Below are 20,880 nucleotides of genomic sequence, written 5' to 3' on the forward strand. Positions count from 1 at the left end.
TTTAATTAAAACAAATACGGCACATCAATTGTTTTATTGCATATTAACATTATCCTGAGAATTTCAAACTGGTTCATTGACCTTTTCTTGGATCCAATCAACGAATTTCGCTACCCTAGTGTAAACTCCGGGAACCTCAGCCCGTGCACATCCAATACCATAGGAAACGACCCCAAGTTGGTAGTAGTAAAAATCGACACCATCACGTTGCGGAAACATCAACGGACCGCCACTATCACCCTGGCATGAGTCCTTACCCCCTTGCAGCTCTCCAGCACACATCACGGAATCATCAAATTGCTTATCCGAGAATGCTTTGTTGATTTTGGAATATAAACTACGGCATTCTCCATTGGCTATGATTGGAATTTGCAGCTCCTGGAGAACATTTGCCGATTTGCCTCCTTCTTGCGTCCTTCCCCAACCGGCCACAAATGGAGTGTATCCTTCAAAGTTTCGACTGCGGACCGGTTCGCTCACTGGCAGACAAATCGGTCGCACGGCATCTGAAATGAATGTTCGAGTTAAAGTCCATTGAACCTTGGAATGAGCAATATATACCATCGAACGTTACGTCTTCCCCGAGATAAAGTAAAGCCAGATCTGAGTGCCCATCCTTCTTATCGTAACTGGGATGTATCTCCATCTGCATGATGAAACAAATAAGAAAATGAAATTGGTGATAATTAAATCCATAAAGAAGTAAGAGGGTGAACTTGAAAACTGGCGATCCACGAGTTCAATGCATCATAGCGAAACCTACTCACCTTCACAACGGCAACATCAACGTGATTAGTCTCTGTATCGATGGATGTGTCATGCTCACCAAGTCGAACCGAGGACCTGGAAACACCCAAAATTGAATTTCAAAACAGATTTTAATAAAGACATAATCTTACAGATCTCTGCGAATACAATGAGCTGCTGTCAAAACGTGACGCTTGGTGATTAGTGATCCTCCGCACTTGAACGAAACCTCTCCGAGAGCATTCTTGTATCCAATTAAAGCCATCCACGGCCACCCATGAAGTACAGCCGGAACTCCGCCGACTACTCTGTTATGTTCTACCTTACTGTATCCACATCCACTGTTTGGGGAGGGAAGTGTTGTTATAGCATTATTCTTTGGCTGAGAAGGTCCCTCAGTAGCAGGTGCAGGTGGCTCTGGTGGTGCCACGGTTGGCGGCGGTGTAGGAGGAGCTGGCGTATACGTTTCCAGTGGACAACAAACATTTGGCTGAATGTAATTGCAAATTGCATTGGATTGTTGGATGAACCCAATAAATTGAGGATCTTTCTGTCGTTGCAAGAATTCGTTCAAAAGTGATGGACAAACTCGTAAACCTGGAAAAGTAAACTGTGCTGCACTATTTAATACACAGCTAATACTGAGGGGTAATCTTACTAAGGCAATTTCCTTCTCGATTATCCGGTCCAATGCAATCAGCTATGGAGATAGGAGCTAACGTTGTCGGAGCCTGAGTAGTTGGCCTGGGGGTGGTTGTGGTGGTAGTAGTTGTCGTCGTCGTCGTCGTCGTTGGCACTTCTACAAAAGGTGAACTGGTAGATGTTGGTTGGTCGTACTGAACTCCATCGGTACAGCAAAGAACGGGATAACCTCCACTAACTTGGTTCCCACAACTGCGTTGCGATGCAATCAAGAAATTTACGGTCTGCCTTGTCCTGTTATACTGGTAAAGCCGAACTAGCGATGGACAGTTTGGCAAGGGCTGACAAACGCCTATGACACCATTTGGCGTGTAACACGACCGAGCTACGGATCGATAAAACGATGAAGTTATACGATTGAACAAGTTTTCAATTATGGTTAGCAGCTCTTGAGTGATGGACAGTTTTTTATGTACCGTAAAACGAGGTAACACTGGTAGTTTTTTAAAGTTTATTCTAAATATTTTTTACAGCAATTAATGTTTTTCAAATTTTATAATTTTAAAACAAGTACTGAGGATCCAAGAATTAATTCGTTGGTAATATGGTGAACGAAAATTAAAGCATATGCACTGTTTTTTTTTAGTTTTGTGACCGAACTTCAGTATTTTGATTTGGGGTTACTTTGATAATGCTCGATGAATGTTGAAAAAAAATGAGTGAAACTCAAACAATTTAGTTCTTAAAATATGAAACATTGAATGAGTAGCTACAGAAAACTACATAGGCAATAAGAATACAACATTCAATTTGTTATGACTATATCAGAAATACATTTCATAAGTGATGGTTTGAGTGCTTTTTCAAACAGGCGAAAACACGGAAATTGTTTTTTTTTAATATGTTTGTAAAATATGCAACACATACTATATAAAATCTTTATACGATACCAACGGTAATACCTTAAGCTCCAATATGCAACCAATGTTTCTTATTTGGAAAAAGCGCAGCGAGTAAATTTACTCTTTATATTATACTATCAAAGCTACCCGCATTATCAAAGGTACCCCGTTTTACGGTACCTATCTTGAAATTGGCTTCGAGGAAACTCTTCGAAAAAAATGCTATTATGACAATCATGATAAACGCAAAATTTGTAACCCGGTGATAATATATTTTTGAAAATTGAATTGATGGATTACCTAGTTGGCTTATGAGTTTTTAATCTTTTAATAATATTTATTGTAGTGGTGTTATATTGATCCACGTGGTGTGTGAATACTCTCCTAGATATTTCTAATGTGTCCTATATATTTTTTAACTACAGGAGGTGCTTATGATCCATCAGTGAGTGGGCAAGTATTCCTAAAATGCTGCACTGCAAGTGTGTAGTTATTATTCGTGTAATTTTTTATCTGGAAGAGATTTCAAAAAAGTTATGCCAAACGTCAAATATGGCAAATGACTATTATATGTTATTTTATGCATAACGACTATGCGTTATGACAAACAACTATGCTTTATGCCAAACGACTAGCCTTCACCGCATTGTTCGGCCCCATCAGCGGAGGTATTCAGAGGTCGTAGATATTTTTTGTCAAAGCAGAAAATTACACTGATAAAATTTTTCACTTAGTTTCTATTAGGAACGCACATAATATTTTTTTCCAATAACAAAAATAATGATTGTTATCTGAATATTACATAGCATAAGATATTCTATTGGAGAAATCATATAGATTTCATTGGCCAGATAACCTGCATGTGATTTAGTGGTGCAACTTACAATTATGGGATCACATGAAAGTTATGTGAATTATTTTATGAGTGTAGTCCATGTAGCCCGTTGCAAGTTTGTTCCGTTGTTTGTATGGTGTAATATTACTTGCCAAAAAGGAAAAAATCTCATTAATACTGCATGAACTGACATTACGCTGCTTTCACTGCATTTATTTATTTTTGTGGCCATAAAAATTACATAAGATTTTCGACATGATTGAAGTGCATCCTCTTGAATGTAATATTAAAATTTATTTTTTGCTGTGCAGTCTTCACGAAAACATGTACCATGTACCAAAAATCAAAGCGAATGTTCAGGTTCAACTTATGTGGAATTTTGTTCACAAGAGTATTCACGATGTTTGTACACGGCTACATGGCACATGGGTTTGAGCACGGAGCAAAATTATAAAAATATAAACTAAGTCCTGTTTTGACCGTAGGTGGCCCTGTGTGAGCAAATCACTAGGAGTTATCTACCACGAAGCTGTAAAGATGGAGCGTAGAATCATGCCTCACTAACTAGTTCAGAACAACATATGTTACTAGGAAACAAACCGAAATCAAACAGGCGTTAAGTTTTAGTACACCTGAACCGTGCAGATTTATGCACTGGTGTTACCGAAGCAGTCATCCACACTTCCGGGAACGAACGTTCACTTTGTATTCGAATGAAGATGAAGACAAAATAGAGGCAACAAACTATAAAATGGGCCATAAAATAGAATGATGTTTTAATATAAGAGGCTGGCCATAGCCTGTGTAGACAACTATGAGAGATGTTTTGAGCAGAATTGTAGAGTAATTCTAGGAATAGTTCTTAAGGAGTTTTGAGCAAATTAGTCTCAAAGTTCCCAGTAATTTTGAAAGTATGTGAAGAACATTGTAAGGCGAACTTATAGTGATTTCTTAGGTAGTTCTGAAGAAGGAGATTGTGAGGTAATTCTGAAGCATGTTTGATGGAATTTCGGGGAACATTGTAAGGACATTCAGAGGAGAATTCAAAGTAAATTAAACTTGCGACGAACTTAATGATGACATGACTATAACGCCACGAATACACTTGTATGACAAACTATGAACATGAGCATTATTTGTATAATAAATTATGAGCACATCCATGGTCACACTTTTATAGTTTTTGTAAAGTTGTTGTAAAGTGTTCAAAATTATTATACAAATAATGCTCATGTTCATAGTTTATCATCCGCGGCATAACTCTGACACTACCGATAATAATTAAATAAAAGATTTTTCTAATCTCAATGTTAACGAGAAGCTTACCAAAATGAAAAAAAAAAATTGGCACGATTTGTTTTTTCTAGAACTATTGGTAAAAGGATATAAAAAATAAAAAAAAAAACACGTGCAAAAACATTTTTCTCATTTTAAAAATTTGGGGAAAAAAACAAAATTGTAAGGTCTGGTTTTGCGGTATTGTATACCCAACTTTCTACCATCATGATTTAGAAAAATGTTTTAACACGTAAATTTTCTTAAAAAACACATGAAAAACCGGTTATTTTTTTTATTTTTTTATATCATTAGGTATTTTTAGAACAACCAAAATATCAATTTTTCACACATATATATATATATATATATATATATATATATATATATATATATATATATATATATAAATATATGCTCAAATGGAATATCGATTATAATTCCAAGGGAATCTTATTCAAAAGGATAATTCTTAATACTTTTCAAATAATTTCAAGGAACTTCCGAGTTTCAAAGAAAAGAATTCGAAGGAAATTCTGAGCATATGTATTCCCAAATGAATGCTGAGTAGCATTTCAGGTAGATTCTGAAGAAAATTCCGAATAGAATTCCAAGGGAATGAAATTCTTAAAATAATTCCAATGGAATTCTTCTATGGGAATTCCGATGAGAATTCCAATGAAATTAGAAAAAAAAACGATCTGAAAGGAAATTTAAAAAGAATTTCAAGGGAATTCTGAAAAAAAAATCCATGCGTGATAACCAGATTCTAAGGTGATACCAAGGACATTTTGTGATAATTTTGGGAAAGCAAAGTTTTAGTCTAAGGACAGGGTGTATTCCAAGGTCCAGGATTGCGACAAACTTTCAAGACTCAGAGACTTCGGTTGGGTTGGGTTCGGTTGGGATCATGATACTAGAAAAAAAAACTTCTGAAATTGCGAGTTTACAAAAAATGCTTAGAAATGTTATTAAAATTCTCATTGGATACATTTAGGAAACTGTCAATATTATAGATTATAAATTTCAGGGACATGAATATTTTTTTAAGTCGTCTGAATGTTTATTGGTATCCCGGAGGTACTAAATATAAATTGAAGAAATTCGCACAATTCTAATCCTGAATTCATATTTCGTTCAAAACCTCCACAAAATTATTATTTTTTTGTTCATTGATTTATTTGATAAGGCTCAACCGAATTAACTATACAGAGGCCCTTAATACCGATGTCACTTCACGGAGAAGTGACAACTTATGACTCACGGTGAAATGATTCCCATTTGATTTACTCGGCAATCACTTCACCGTGAGTGACAACTGGTCACTTCATTTCGTTTTCACCTTGAAGTGACACCCGTAATAAGGCCCAGAGCCGAGGATTCTTGCTCACTATACAAAATATCTTAAAGCTATAGTCAAAAGGTACAACACAAGAACCGCTATCCAAAAAGCCTCCTCCATGAGAACGGGAACCGCTTCCAGCGGTTTCATTATATGGCAGTATCGCCAACTTCTATGGCCTGCTTCTGTCGACAGCCGAGTGAACACTGACCACATAATTATGAGCCTATTAAAATAATTATATTAAAATATATTGAATTTTTGCTATTTTTTTAATTGAAGCTTTAGTGAAAACTTAACACCAAAGCTTCAATTTAATTAATAAAATTATTTAGCAAAGATGAATTTTAAACTTTAACTATTTGTTTTATAATTACCACTCTAGTCTGTTATTTGAAATCAGCATCTTCAACTGTGAATTTTATTTTATTTTATGAAATATCTTTCGTCGACGGCATTACGGAATATGCCTGCACATGTGCTGATTTATTGCAGATTCTCTAGATCTTTTACGCTAAACTGACAGAGAATCCTTCATTCTCCGGTTGGGTATATAAACGAAGAAATACAATTTCTTCAGTCGAGTCTTGACACATACGCCCAAATACCAAATAACCGAAATAACTATTGCAATCTAATCCTGACGAAGACCATCAAACTGAAAACCTGTTCTTGTAGGCTATCAACACCCTGCTTGTTATTTGGGTAATAAAAGTTGTTGTTGAGATTCGTGACTGGCATTTAAATTCCATAAATTGGCCGGCCTCCCAGTTCAGTCGTTAGAGGCGCAGCTACAAAGCAAGACCATGCTGCAAGTGGCTGGGTTCGATTCCTGGTCCGGTCTAGGAATTTTTCGGGTTGGAAAATTTCTCGACTTCCCTGGGCGTAGAGTATGATTGATTTTGCCACACAGTTATACTAATGCAAAAATGGTACAGGCATCGAAAGTTCTCAATTAATAACTGTGAAAAAGTGCATCTAGAAACTAAGTTGAGAGCACGCAATAAGCTAATATGCGAAAAGCAATAAGCTTTAAATGCGAGAAAGAAGCAGAAGAAGATTTAAATTCCATAATAATCTATTTAAATCAACCCAAAGATCTTAACATTATTCACAGTAATACGGTTCTTATATTTGCACATAGCTATTTTGCATTAAATAGATAAATTCAGTATACGTCCTTCCGCAATGCAAACAAATGTCAATCTCGATAGGCTATCGATATCCAATGCACCGATAAATCAAATACGTGATTTATAATAACGCGTGTGTTTCCGCATTCTCTCTTCCAATTCTGTTTGTAATGCTTTGACAAACACCTCGAGAAAACCCCTTCCAACTAATAGTACGTAACTAATGTGTCATTCGTTTACAGACGCCGCGAAATAAATTCACGCAGCAACACTTTTTGTTCCCATTAAAAAGCACGCCTATGGTTATCATCGAGGCCCAAAAGTCACAAACCGAACGAACCATACACAGAATGAACACACGAAAGACATCAATTCATGCGATAAAGACACGAACCGGCTTTCCGTTGAAAAAATATATCCAAGTTTTCTGCACACAACCACAGCATAGACCAAATCCTGCTATTTCGACCTTGCTGTTTCGAAATTCTCCTTGATCTTGACTCGTTCGCAAGCTAAGAGCGCTATTGCTAAAATGTGTAGTAAGATGAATCACCATCTTAAGCCAATTTCAATCGCTCGAAACACCAGAGCACGGTTTAAAGTCGAAATGTCGATCTTTACCTTGCGGATGCACACTTTGCACTACTAATACAGTCAATATCGCAAGCTTCTGGATCCACATGTTTACAAACTGTCTCACGTAACCGGATTTTCAAATCGTCCTTAAATATCACATAACAGTACAAAACTCATAGAAACACTCTCAGAACGTTTCGTTCTTACTCGATCGGAAGACGCGGCAAGACTGACCTAAACCCGTTCTTCCAGTATCAATTTTAAGCAAAAACTGTATAAACAAATTGCGGATCGGAAACAACTCGTCGCACACCAACACCGCCTCGAACGCGGTCTATCTCTGCCATAAACATACCAGTCAATTAGCGGGCCTCCTCTAGCTGGACTGGAGGGAAGGAGAGCAGCGTAAAAAAAACTTCAGGTTAACACCGATGACGCTCATTATCAAATATGTGAACACAATCAGTGGTAGCGGAGATCGGAAGATGAGATTTATGAATCAATAATGAGCAACAGAGTAACCCTGTGCGATGAAGCAAGCTTGTCAATGCTTTGGGAGGATGGCTTTTTTAACTGGGCGATCGAGGTTTATCAAATCCGTTTGTCAAGCTGGAAACAAAATTTAACTATAGGACTCCGTAGATCAATGTTCTTTTTTTATATAAACTAATAAAACCATATTAAATCAAATGTTATCGGTTACTGCAATGGTAGGAGGTCCCTTAGTTAACATTAAAAACTTAAAGTGATATTCTAAGGAAGCCGTAGAGTGAAATTTCAAAAAACACAAATGTCAGCTTACACAAAACATAAAAATATGAAATTGAGCACCACTTCTTGGTTGCTGCACTACTAATTTCACACGCTAAGGCTACCTTAGAATATCACCTGAAGCATTAATTCCAAATTATTCTTTTCTGCCGGTGCACAAAATTGATCACCCAAATTACCTATGACTTAGTTTACATACGGTTAAGATCTAATTTCCGACATGCTGAGCACATTTATTCTGATTTTATTTTCCTTTCCATACGTACCGTTAGATTTGATAAAGAATCACAAATTGTTGCACTATTGTTAAAAAGCTTCGTGATTCCACTTCCATCATAGGAGTTTCAATTCCGTCCAAAAACAATTAAACGTCATTGGATTACTTTGTTTCTTAGCTTTTGAACTAAACTATCGCAGAAAACATATAATATATTTCAACCCGTTTACATCAATTATCTTGCCTTTGATAGTCATATTCAGTGACAAATATTCACCTGGTAACAAAAAGTGTTATTTTGGGCATTCTTATCCACATTATTATTAGTCATGCAGTTGAGGACGTAGATGCATATGTATTTACTTTGACCGCTGCATGGATTTATTTTGCTAAATTAATTTAGTTTTGATAAAAATTTAGCCGAAGAATAAAACAGGCAAATGTTCGTCACTGAAAAATGTCACGGCAACCTCTGAAGATCATCTTCATTTCGTGATAGTGACGAAATTTGTTTTGTCAATATCGTCGTAAACTAGGTACAATATAATAGAGATAGCACTGATCCGCTCCATCATCATCACATGAATCAGGTGCTTTCCGCACCTGGAAAATCCGCCGCCACAAAAACAAAATCACCGGCTGTGCAATACCTGTGAAAGAAATTATGTTGAAAGTACTTTCACAGCGTGGAATGCCCAGTAAGTGATTAACAATGTTGTTGTTTACGTTCGGCGGAACGACGTCGTAATTTAAATGCATAATTGTCTTATGAATGATTTTCAATCAGATAACCGCAACCAACGTGAGATCAATCAGTATATGTGTTCGTTACAATGGTAAAGACCGCTCAAAGGCACAGTTAACACTACCGAAGCAGTGAATAAACATGCATCGATTAACACTGATTTGTATAAATATTTATAGATCGTGATTTATTAAACACGATTGTCGATTGCCTCCTGCTGATCCCTAATACACTTTGCCACAACAAAACCGATCGCGATAGGGAAGGGTGCTGAATGATTTAAATAGCCTGTAATTAATCGACTTTATAATGTCTTAATTGTCACATAGATGCTAAAAGTATTGAACAGAACGATTGAGTTGATAAACAAAGTATAATTAATATTTAAAAGAAAATTAATATGGTCCGGTATCCCAGTTTAGATTCTATTACAGATTTGCATGAAAAGTATGCAGAATTTGCAATGTTTCCAACGTGTTTAAAATAGTTTAGTACTTGTTATATTAGCTTATTTTTCGAACAAAGTTTGTTTCTCCAAATGTCTAGAAAATCATCTTGTGAAGATTTCATACAAAAATATGCGTTTTGGAAAAACTTCCTTCCTTGCATGGAAACTTTGCATAGGATGTAATAAATCCAACATTACATTGAATTTTAGAGAAATTTGTATTGCATACTCGGCACAAAAATACTTTCTGTCATTTATGCTCCTCGCGAATCACAGAAAAAGGCAAAGTGTAGTGTATGTAGTAGAGGAAATGGCTCTATGGATCTAAGAGTGGGCCCATCGCTAAAGATCTGCTATTAATCAATTTTATCTAGATGAATGCGTCATTGGGACGGTACTTATGGATATTTTTGGTCGCTATGGAAAATTTAGACGATTGCTGAATTTATGAATGGGCCCAAATTAGGGTCGTTTAGGCCGACATTACATCCATTTCCCCTACGTATCGATTGTGATATCGGGAATCACCAGAAATGGTCATGAGAAAAGTTGATGAAGATATAACGTTATGTTATTGTTGTGTTTGTGATTTTTTTTTACTTATTTCGGTAACGGTGGCGGCGCGGCTGTTCGGTGGTTGAGAATAAGCATCACACGAAAAAGAAAATATTAACAACCGTCGTTCTTTTTGCGATTTATTTGGTCGACCGTTGTTTTTTAAAGCGTAACCAAAGGTTTTATATGCCAGCGCCGGTGGTGTGGTGGTGAGCGTAACAGAGATCAACGTTAAATAAAGGAATGAAGCAAAGGTTTTATAACGCTCCCGTTGGAAAAAAATTGAGCCATCCCACAGTGGTTTGAATGCTCAATATCACGAACTTTTTTATTTGCGCCTTCAATGTCGGTTTTTTCACTATGGTGTCTTTAAAAGAGTTTTTGCATAAAATAAGGCGCAAAGACTAGTGATAGGTTTTAGTTCGGAACTCCACCACAGGCGGCGCTGCAAAATCTAACTTTTTACATTTACAAGATAGGTATGTGGTGTCTTCAGCAAAGTTGTAGATAATTTTACTACAAAAATCTTTGCTGAACTCACAAAACCTCTATATTTCTTAGTTTTTGAGATGCGTAGCGTTTAATATGACTGTTCAACAAAATTTAATTTTTTTTCACTTTTTATAACATATTTAAAAAACTATAGGTTTTAGAAGACTATAATGTTCAACAAATATATGTATTTTATTACAATACAAAACTTTGTTAAAGACGTCCAAAAGGTATCGATTACACAGACTGAGTTATTCACAAATTTAGTAAATTTTTTTACATATTTTGTGCCCTCACAGACAAAAATCCGGCAAAATCCGGCAGATGAATCTTGAATAGGATGAAAGCTTGTTCAAAAGTGATCTCAAATTCCATTGAAACATTTGTCCCTTTTAGTATCCTCGTTGATTATTTTGCATTTCAAAAAGGTCTTGACCACGGACATCAGAGTAATTGCCATAATCATAAATCACAGTAGTCTACTTGAAGGTAATATATAATTTTCAGTTAGCTATTATTATATTATAATTAAATGATTTAACTTTATTACGTTATACATCATTGTATGCATGTACATATATATAAATATATAAAATAAAATATTAACAAAGGTTACACAATATTGTTATCAAAAACATTTTCATCTTTCTCTTCCACATCAAGCATGTATTTCGCATCGCTACAGAGGTAATTAATCGGCTTGTCTCGAGATGCTCTAAAGTTGCTGATGAGAGGATCAGAAAATGTTCCCATTTGATTCCAATTTGATCGGCACAATGGATGTAATAAACATATTTGCATCGGATTTAGTTCCGTCATCATCGTCAAGTGCTTGCTTGTGTTCACTTAGTCCAGTTGTGCCATCAAATCCCCACTTAATCATCATTTTCTCCAATTCGTCATCACTAAACTTTTACAGCGTGGACGCATTTGCATCAACAATCCTCATTGTCGTGTGCTCCAAGAGATTCTTTAGTTTCACTTCTGCAGACGTTTCCGAAACTACTAACCCTGTATTGGGATAACAGCACTTTTTAGTTTGCAGCACTTTGTAGTAGGACGGATACAAAGGCACATTCCGATCCAGAGCTCCATTACGAAGCTTTTCGTATTGGTCTTTCGATAAATTAAGATCCAATATTAACGCAAGAGCTTCCGTCCCCGAATAGGGTACAAAGCCATTTTTGGATGATTGCATAGCCGAACCCATTTTCACGACTCTTGTCGGAGTTGTTTGCGTTGCCTGTTTTACAATGAACGCTGTATCTTCTTTACCATCCTCACGTAATTTCATTTGGGTTGCAAATGCAAGTTCATCTGTTGGGTAGTTAGACCGCATTGCAGACGTCTTGCGTCTCTTAACAACCTCCAAAGATTTTCTTCCACGACGGGAAGATCCAGAAGTACAAGGGAAACGATCAACAGCTTTCTGTGGTAGTTTGAAGGGGCTATCGAAATAACCACGACTGCTTTCAAGCATAGTCCGGTTGTGGGTTTCCCACAGTTTTTTTAATATTTGCATGTCGCCTTCACAAAATGGTTGATTTCAGCTGCCACTTGGGTCCAGAGAAGTTTTTGACTGTTACGGCATTGATTATGTTTCAATGCCGTAACAGTCAAAAAGTTCTCTCGACACAACGTCTGATTTATCAATGTCGTTTCCCTTAAATTCTTTCCACAGTTTAAAAAGCTTTCGCCTGTCGATTTCAACTGAAATTTTATTTGATAACTTATAATTTAAACTATTTTTGAAATTGTCACAAACAAATAACTTCCATAGATAACTCATTTATATCATGAATTGGAAATTAACACTGAATACCTTATTAACTACATGGTTGTACTTACTTTCATTGTTGAAAGACATGCTTTTCTCACTTTTGGGATCTGCTACGGAAATGTTGAAAAAATAACCTTCACATTTTCTAAGGAATATGCGTTTAATGCTGCAAAACCGATCAATGTGTGATCAAACTTTGTTATATTATCACTGAGCCTACTTTGATTCAGTATTTGACAAATGCGCGCTGACACTGAACTACGGAACGACTTTTTAAAAATACAAAACAATCAACGAGGATACTAAAAGGGACAAATGTTTCAATGGAATTTGAGATCACTTTTGAACAAGCTTTCATCCTATTCAAGATTCACCTGCCGGATTTTGCCGGATTTTTGTCTGTGAGGGCACAAAATATGTAAAAAAAAATACTAAAGTTGTCAATAACTCAGTCTGTGTAATCTATACCTTTTGGACGTCTTTAACAAAGTTTTGTATTGTGATAAAATACATATATTTGTTGAACATTATAGTCTTCTAAAACCTATAGTTTTTTAAATATGTTATAAAAAGTGAAAAAAATTAAATTTCGTTGAACAGTCATATTAAACGCTACGTATCTCAAAAACTAAGAAATATAGAGGTTTTGTGAGTTCAGCAAAGATTTTTGTAGTAAAATTATCTACAACTTTGCTGAAGACACCACATACCTATCTTGTAAATGTAAAAAGTTATATTTTGCAGCGCCGCCTGTGGTGGAGTTCCGAACTAAAACCTATCACTAGTCTTTGCGCCTTATTTTATGCAAAAACTCTTTTAAAGACACCATAGTGAAAAAACCGACATTGAAGGCGCAAATAAAAAAGTTCGTGATATTGAGCATTCAAACCACTGTGATCCGGCTCAATATTTGGTGAGATCCATCCATTTAATAAAAATTTAATCTATACCAGGACATAACATAAAATGCATTTATAAATGAAACAATACTCAAAAACTAAATACTACAGGGCATCATTTGTTGGCTGTTGCTGCGGGTATTGTGGGTTTCAAAGGTATCCGATTCAAGCTTCAGTTGACTGCGATGACTCTTATTATCCTTCTATCCCTGAATAGATAGTGCGAATAAGGGCGTCTATGTGATGTGTTGCTGTACATGTTGTGGACATTAGTACATCATTTTCCTTAAACTGGCTTAGAACGCCTTGTCTTGACTCAAAAGTTTCCCTTTTTAAAGTACTGATCTTCACAACATAAAGTGCACCATTAAGGAGCATAAGATTTGATCAAATTATTCGCAGTTATAATTGTCCAACGCTCCCAACTGGGTGAGTGGTACAGGATGATACACACAGCAGTCGACGTACAGTGGCAGTTGTCAAATTTCTCGGCTATCCTTCAACTAGTTGAGCTGGTTTTTTATAGATAACTAATTTATGGTTGACACCATTAGCATTGGTCGAAGGACAACCGAGAAACAGCGGTGGGTGAAGAGATTACTGTAATTTAACTTAGTGGGCCGTAAAAAAGTTTACTTTACGTATCCGGCAAGAAAAACACTGGAGGCTTTACTCTACTTTCTTTACTCATACGGCCTAGTGTTTCTTGAGCATATTCACAGTTTACTATGTTGATAACACTGATTCTCAATCGCTGCTCTAAAGATGAAAGTCAATGTTTTTTTTCTAAAACAAAAAATGAGATTGGGAACATCACGCTATGCCTGAAGACACTTTTTTGCAACTTTCAGTTACCTCGGTTTTTTATTCGCAGGAAGTTAGTATTGATCCTAACTATCAAATTTGTGAAGGGTTAAAAAAAAAAAAAAATTTTGAGAAAAAGTTTTTTTATGTTTACATATTTAGTCGTTAAGGCGTAAAGAGAATATTGACGGTACAACATTATTACGGATCTCAAAAAAAAATCCGCTGAAAATGATATAAAAGGCGAAGATTCCCTCTTCGGTACCGTAAGGTATCGTGACTTTGTCATGATATCATAATGTTTTTATTAATTTTTTTTTCCTTAGTTTTTTTTCCGTCGATCTTGTTTTCCGTGCTGAGCAACAATGCTACCGACGCCAGGAAGGCAGCTCCCGTACCTGGACCCTACCTATCGACCCATCAACTCATGAACCGGGGACCAACGGCTTTACTTCCCTTCCGAAGGAAGGCGTGATCAGAGATGTTATGCCTCAGAACATCCCGGCGGCGCCGACTGGGATTGAACCCAGGCCTGCTGGGGTGAGAGGTAATCACGCTTACCACTATACCACTCTAATGTTTTTATTAATAAAATAATTAAACAATGGGTTTACTCTCTAACTTTACTATTATTATCAATTCAATCCATTCTTATCAATCCTTACATAAATATCTAATGAAATTAATAAAAAAATACTTGGTGCAGCCAAACAAAGAAGATTACTTCAAATGAGCACTATTATACTATAGCATCGCTTTCAACAAGTTCTCGTCGTATTTAGCATGATTTTCTGTTACTTTATAGCTACTCCAGCAATAAAGCAAGACCATGCTGAAGGTGGCTGGGTTCGATTCCCAGTCAGGTCTAGGAATTTTTCGGGTTGGAAAATGTCTCGGGCATAGCGTATGATTTTACATGCCACATAATTATATTAATGCAAAAATGGTATCAGAACTTGTAATCATTTTGGTATAATCCTTTGATGAGAAAAAACCCGAAACTTGAAAACTTAAAAAAAATAACTCAAAAACAAAAAAAAAATAACAGCTGATTTTTTATATGTTGCGTAAAAAAACCTAAATTTTCAAGGAAAAATATAAAAATGTATTGCAACCTATGTCTACTAACCATGAAAACCATAAAAACAAATACAATCAATGTTTTTCAACACAAAATTCAATTTTTTAATATCATTATATTTTTCTTAAAAATTATTTAATGGTTCAAAAGTTATAAATTAAAAAAAAGACATGTTTGAAAAAAAAATCAATTTTTTAGACCACCCTTACATGGAAATGGTCACCCTAATGAAAAAATAAAAAAAATACGAGTTTCATATACTGCGATAAGGAACAAAACTACAATTTATTACGAAATTTTGAAAACCACTTTATCGTTTTGCTATGGATTGTATATTGAGTCCCAATTATAATTAAATTCGGAAGTCGAGAATATTTGCAAATCGATAACTCAACTGAATCAGGAAACAAGGCCCCAGGGATTTTATAGCCTCCAAGATGGACGGCTTTGCTTCACTAGCTTTAGGTTAACGAATGTTCCCAATACGAATATCAAATTGAGAAGTGTATGAATCACGACTTATTGTTATCTAAATTAATCACCGAGTCGCTACTGAATGCAAATCGTAATTGGCTGTGAATTACCACTACAAGCCAGACGCACACACCCTCTTACCAACTTGCTGCTATAGGACAGTAGAATTTATATTCTCTAGAAACTTCATTCGAAGAAACAGAAAATAATTTATTTGAAGGACACTTCCGCTGCCTGTGCGACATTGCTGGTTGCTCTAGCTGTATGGTACTGAATTAGTCATCAAAACTTGATGCATCCGTTTTGCAGTATTCAGGCGTTCAGCTTAGATTCGATCCATGGTATGTATGGACTGACCTTTACGTAAACTCCTGGAAAACCAGGCTTTGCACACTCATAGCCATAAGAAACAATTCCAATCAGGTTGAAATAATAGAACTGCCCGTTTGTGGAATGCTGTTGAAGGAAAACATGATCATTGAATAAAACCATCGATGCAGAGGAGGAACATATTTATCACTTTCAAAAACCGACGCAATTGACAAAATAACTTGATTATTTTTTCATTTATAGAAGTGGTTAAAATTAAAAAAAAAAGCTTCAATGAAAGAAATATTTCTCATGAATTCAGAATGATTCTTCAATGGTATGGTTATGATTCACGTGAGACACTATTGGCCGGTGGGAATTCCCGTAATTAACACCGTTCTCATGTATGTGCGATTGACCGATAATTTCCGCATCGTCGCAGATGCGAAGGGTTTTGATGGGCATGAAACTATATTTGTCTAGCGTTTCTGCTGCGTTTTAGAGCTTACTCATAAATGTGTAACAATTTTTCACTTAAGCGATTTCATACACAACTTCCTACATAGCACCATGCACAGAAACCAAAATCGTATTGTTGCAGAATTGGGCTCTCACTCACCTGCGGCAACATTAACGGTCCTCCGCTATCGCCTTGGCAAGAATCCTTTCCGCCTTGGGGAAATCCAGCACACAGCACTTTATCATCGAACACTTGATCCGGAAAATACAGCTTATAGTTGAATGCACATTGATCAATTGGTAGCACGATCACCTGCACTTCCTGCAGACGGCTTGCCGTTGGCCCTCGGAACGATGTCGTACCCCAACCGGCAATGAAGGGCGAAAAGTAAGTAACATCAGCAGAACGCATGGGTTCTTCCACCGGTAAGCAGATCGGTTTGATCATATCCGTTGATGGTGAATTGACTTGCAAACGTATGAGGGCAATATCATTTTGAATGGTTTTTTCGTTATATTGTTCATGCACTATGGTTTTTTCAACGTAGATATCAACAGGATTAGCTCCGTCATTGTTGGAGTTGATATCATATTCTCCCAACCGGACAAAATAGAGCAAGCTTTGAATGCAATGAGCCGCTGTCAGTACATGTCTGATGGTAATCAGTGTTCCACCGCAAAGGAACACTGGACCGGCAGTAAGATCGAAACTACTGGAACGATATCCTAAGGCTGCCATCCAAGGCCAAGCTCCCAGCTGAGCATCTATGCCTCCAACAACTCTAGAATGTGATGCATTGGACATTCCGCAACGATCAATAGAATTGGTAGGCAGTTTGTAGGAACCTTGTAGAGGACGGGTGGTTGTTGTTGTTAAAAGCGGAGTATTTGTACTGAGTGATGACGCCGGAGCGTCTGAGAAAAAGAAAAATGATCCAGAAGTAGTAGCAGGGGTTGTAATAATGGTTGAGGCCCGTGTAGTCGTAGAGGTAGTTGTGGTTTGTTGAGAGAAACGAAGAGCAGGGCAGCAAACCTACGAAATAAATAAAAAGCGTGAGAAAAATAGTCAGATTAATTAAATTTGAGAAATCTCCACCGTTTCCTACCCGAGGAAAACCGGTTAAAAAATGAAAACAAATCGATATTAAAGTTTACAGTTCCTATCATAATGAAAACTCATTTTGATTTAAATTGTCGCGACAGAAGTCTGATATCATATTGTGCTTTCATTATGCAGTCAAGAATTTTTAAATAAAAGCAACTTAACTTGAAGTTCTTGAAAATTTAAATTGAGTTCATCTGTTGTTGAACTAACGATTATTGTTTATTTGTTTTGTTTAGCACATTTTAGGTCATTCGTGACTTGCCCGGGGTGAGATTTGAGCAGAAGCATAAATCAGCAATCAAATTGATTTAATTGAAAGCAGGATTAGTTTTCCGTTTGATTCAACAGTGTAAAATGTTGCTCTCATTTTTGCTGTTTTAACCGTTAAGTCAACCAAAATGATATCAACTGGAGTATTCAAAATAAGTTACATCATAACAGCAAATTTTTATTTCAATTTGATCTCCAGCTTTGCTCGGGTAGCGTCTGGAATAAATATCCTCCTCAACCACCATTAAAGCTATATGAATAGGGTCAGGAATTCAGGGTATTGAAGTAGTGACTAGTGTAGACAATACAAGTGTGCTGCTAATTTAATCAAGTGAACGACATTTCCTCCAATGGGTCACTCACATCTAGCCGGAAGCCATTTAGCCAAATATCCTACGTTTAAACTTGCTAAATGAAATTCCAAAAACAGCCTAAGCCCTTTCCAAGCCGATCAGTTAACAGTACATAGGAACTCACAAGTCAACTTCCGGCATAGGAAGGTATTCAGGAAAATGAAGTTATGGTTTCATTCGATGTCACAGCTCCTTTTCCCTAGGTAAAGGAAGTTATTAGACTTTTGGAAGATTGGCTTCTAAAGTGACGTGAGGATTCTATTTGAAAAAAACAAAGTTTGGATGTATCTCAAGCTTACTCGTCCTTGTATGGTGGGCAATTATTTCATTTTTATATGTACTTTTTATCAACAGACTAATGGACCTCCTATGGGAAATCCTCTCTCTCCATTTTTGACTGATGACATTTCATGACTGACCTAGAAAATATTTTGACGGAAAGGCATTTGTTGCTCAGGCAAGTTGGTATAGGTACGTCGATGATATATTCAGTATTGTCAAGAGGGAAGATTTACCAAAAATTGTGGATGTCATAAATAATGTTCAAAAGGATATAAAGTTCACTCATTAAGAATAGGAAGATTGCAAACTGCCTTATCAGGGAAACGTCATCTATCGATTTTGAAATCTATACGAAACCAAAAAACATCAAGCGAGTAATTCCAAGCTCTTCAAACCACTCTAATCAACACAATGGCCACATTCCATCACATGATTCACATGATGCAAATCACAATCGAAGGAAATGGTTCATATTTTTTAAATGGGTATCAACAGAACACAGAACTATTCAGGCAAAAATCGACAAAAAATGAAGGACCATTTGAAACGGACAATGACAACTCTTGCACCAGTGACAGAACATTTGAAACATTTGACGGGCACATTAATTACTAAAACGTTGAGTTCAAAGTTGAGGAGTTTTGGCCTAGATTAAGTATTCAGTAGCAGGGATAATTAGCTGAAGTCGTTGTTAGGATCAACAAAGGACCCAATAATGCCTTGGAAAAGCCAGTGTCTACTAAATGTACAGTCCAAATTGTGATCTAATATGGAAACGAAGTTCAAGGAACATATCGCTGAAGTAAGCAAGGCAAAGAAGGAGATGGATAAAGGAGTTCATTACGACTTCAGATCTAAGGTTGCAGAAAATATTTTCTCAACGGGGCACAATTTGACAAAGTATAACATCGTTATCTTATGCCGAGATTCCAAGTTGTTCTGTAATTTATTTAGCTAAAATTCACTAAAACAGGGTAAAAGGGGATACATTGGAGTGGTTAAAAATATCGATTTTTCACTACCAAGCCTAATCGATTTCAAATCGGGTCCTGGTAATTCTCTTAAAATTTGAGCTGACCCTTCAAAGTTTATATGAGAATTACTATGCGAAAAGCTAAATTTTTGTTTTCATCGTACTAGCTCTTCGCTGTAATGATCTGCGGAAAAGTTTACTATCTGTAGTAATGTGAAATTTTCTCAGCTGCAACTTTGCTCAAGACCGCATTTGGATTGAACGTCAGGATAATTAGTTATTAATTAACTATTTAATTAAGATGATATACTTTTGACATGCTCAATAAACTGGTCAGCAGGTAACACTGATGTACTTGGCGCGAACAATAGGGCAACAAATCTAGGTCATAAGTACAAGATGCGGTGTCAATTAATCATTTCAGAAAGTTATCGGATTCTAAATCAACTAATAAATAATTACCTTGAAGAGAAGACTTCATATCCAGAAGACTGGCAACTTTGCCAGAATCCAAGCGACAGATACAGTAGCGCTGCGCTTGAGTGATGGTGGAAGCAACGCATAGAAAAATTAGCAAATACACAAACCTTTCTTCTGAGGATGCAATCTTTGCTATCAAATTCGTTCGAAGCATTTACCTTTGAGCTGCAGATGACGCCATTGTACCTTGATATGTTGTCTTCGCTTAAAGTTTAATCAGAAAATGGCCTTTAGCAAAGTTCTAGCTGATAAAATTTTACGTATTACATACTACTTTTTTATATATATTGGCTTGGTGGCCCTTCGAAAGAAAGCATGCAGAATAGAACAAAAAATAGGGCACCAGATTGTTAAGGACAACCCTGTAAAAAATGTGAGATATTTAATCTAAAAAACCTCATTAAAATGGGAACATACTATTGATGAATCTACGCAAAACTGCACCAGTGCATGCGACACCTAGGTTTGAAATCCAAAACCACAAAAGTGATGATGTACTAAAAAATATTCAATACGATTTGACAGCTAGCAAAACGTCATTATCATTTTCACATCATTTCCATCTACTGGCTGACCGTAACGTAGATTCATGCTATCTTTTGTGACATCCAAAAAATGAACTTTTCACCCTTCTAAGAATCAAATTATTTCAGAAAAAAAATACCACCATCACCACACACTACACCATATACTCACCATTTGTGAAAGATCATGATTTCCACAGATGCTCTGAAGAACATAGCGCTCTATATTTGGATCACGTTTTTGAGAGTTTAGGATCAGCAGACGAACAATGACGTCACAGTTCATGTACACGATACAAACGCCAGGCTGACCGTCCGGAGTATAACAGGCTTCATCTGCATATTCAAACGGAACACCATTTATGTTTAGTCCATAATGATTCAAATCGATGTTTACCTAAATTTAT

General features: G+C 36.4%; 1 protein-coding gene across 1 annotated transcript; it reads right to left on the bottom strand.

Annotated features, from left to right (window-relative positions):
- Positions 1-7: 7 nt before the first annotated feature.
- Positions 8-20,774, bottom strand: LOC135713217 (uncharacterized). The gene is made up of 9 exons (XM_065236328.1): positions 20,646-20,774; positions 16,647-17,519; positions 16,037-16,174; positions 7,498-7,588; positions 1,406-1,774; positions 900-1,344; positions 768-843; positions 562-646; positions 8-506 (listed from the first exon to the last, which is right to left on the bottom strand). The coding sequence occupies exons 1-9, from the start codon at positions 20,757-20,759 to the stop codon at positions 64-66; spliced, it is 2,634 nt and encodes an 877-aa protein (XP_065092400.1). The 5' UTR covers positions 20,760-20,774; the 3' UTR covers positions 8-63.
- Positions 20,775-20,880: the final 106 nt, after the last annotated feature.

Source organism: Ochlerotatus camptorhynchus, unplaced genomic scaffold, assembly GCF_037179485.1.
Source record: "Ochlerotatus camptorhynchus isolate MF236.1 unplaced genomic scaffold, CSIRO-AGI_Acam_v1.1 ptg000546l, whole genome shotgun sequence".
NCBI lineage: Eukaryota > Metazoa > Arthropoda > Insecta > Diptera > Culicidae > Ochlerotatus > Ochlerotatus camptorhynchus.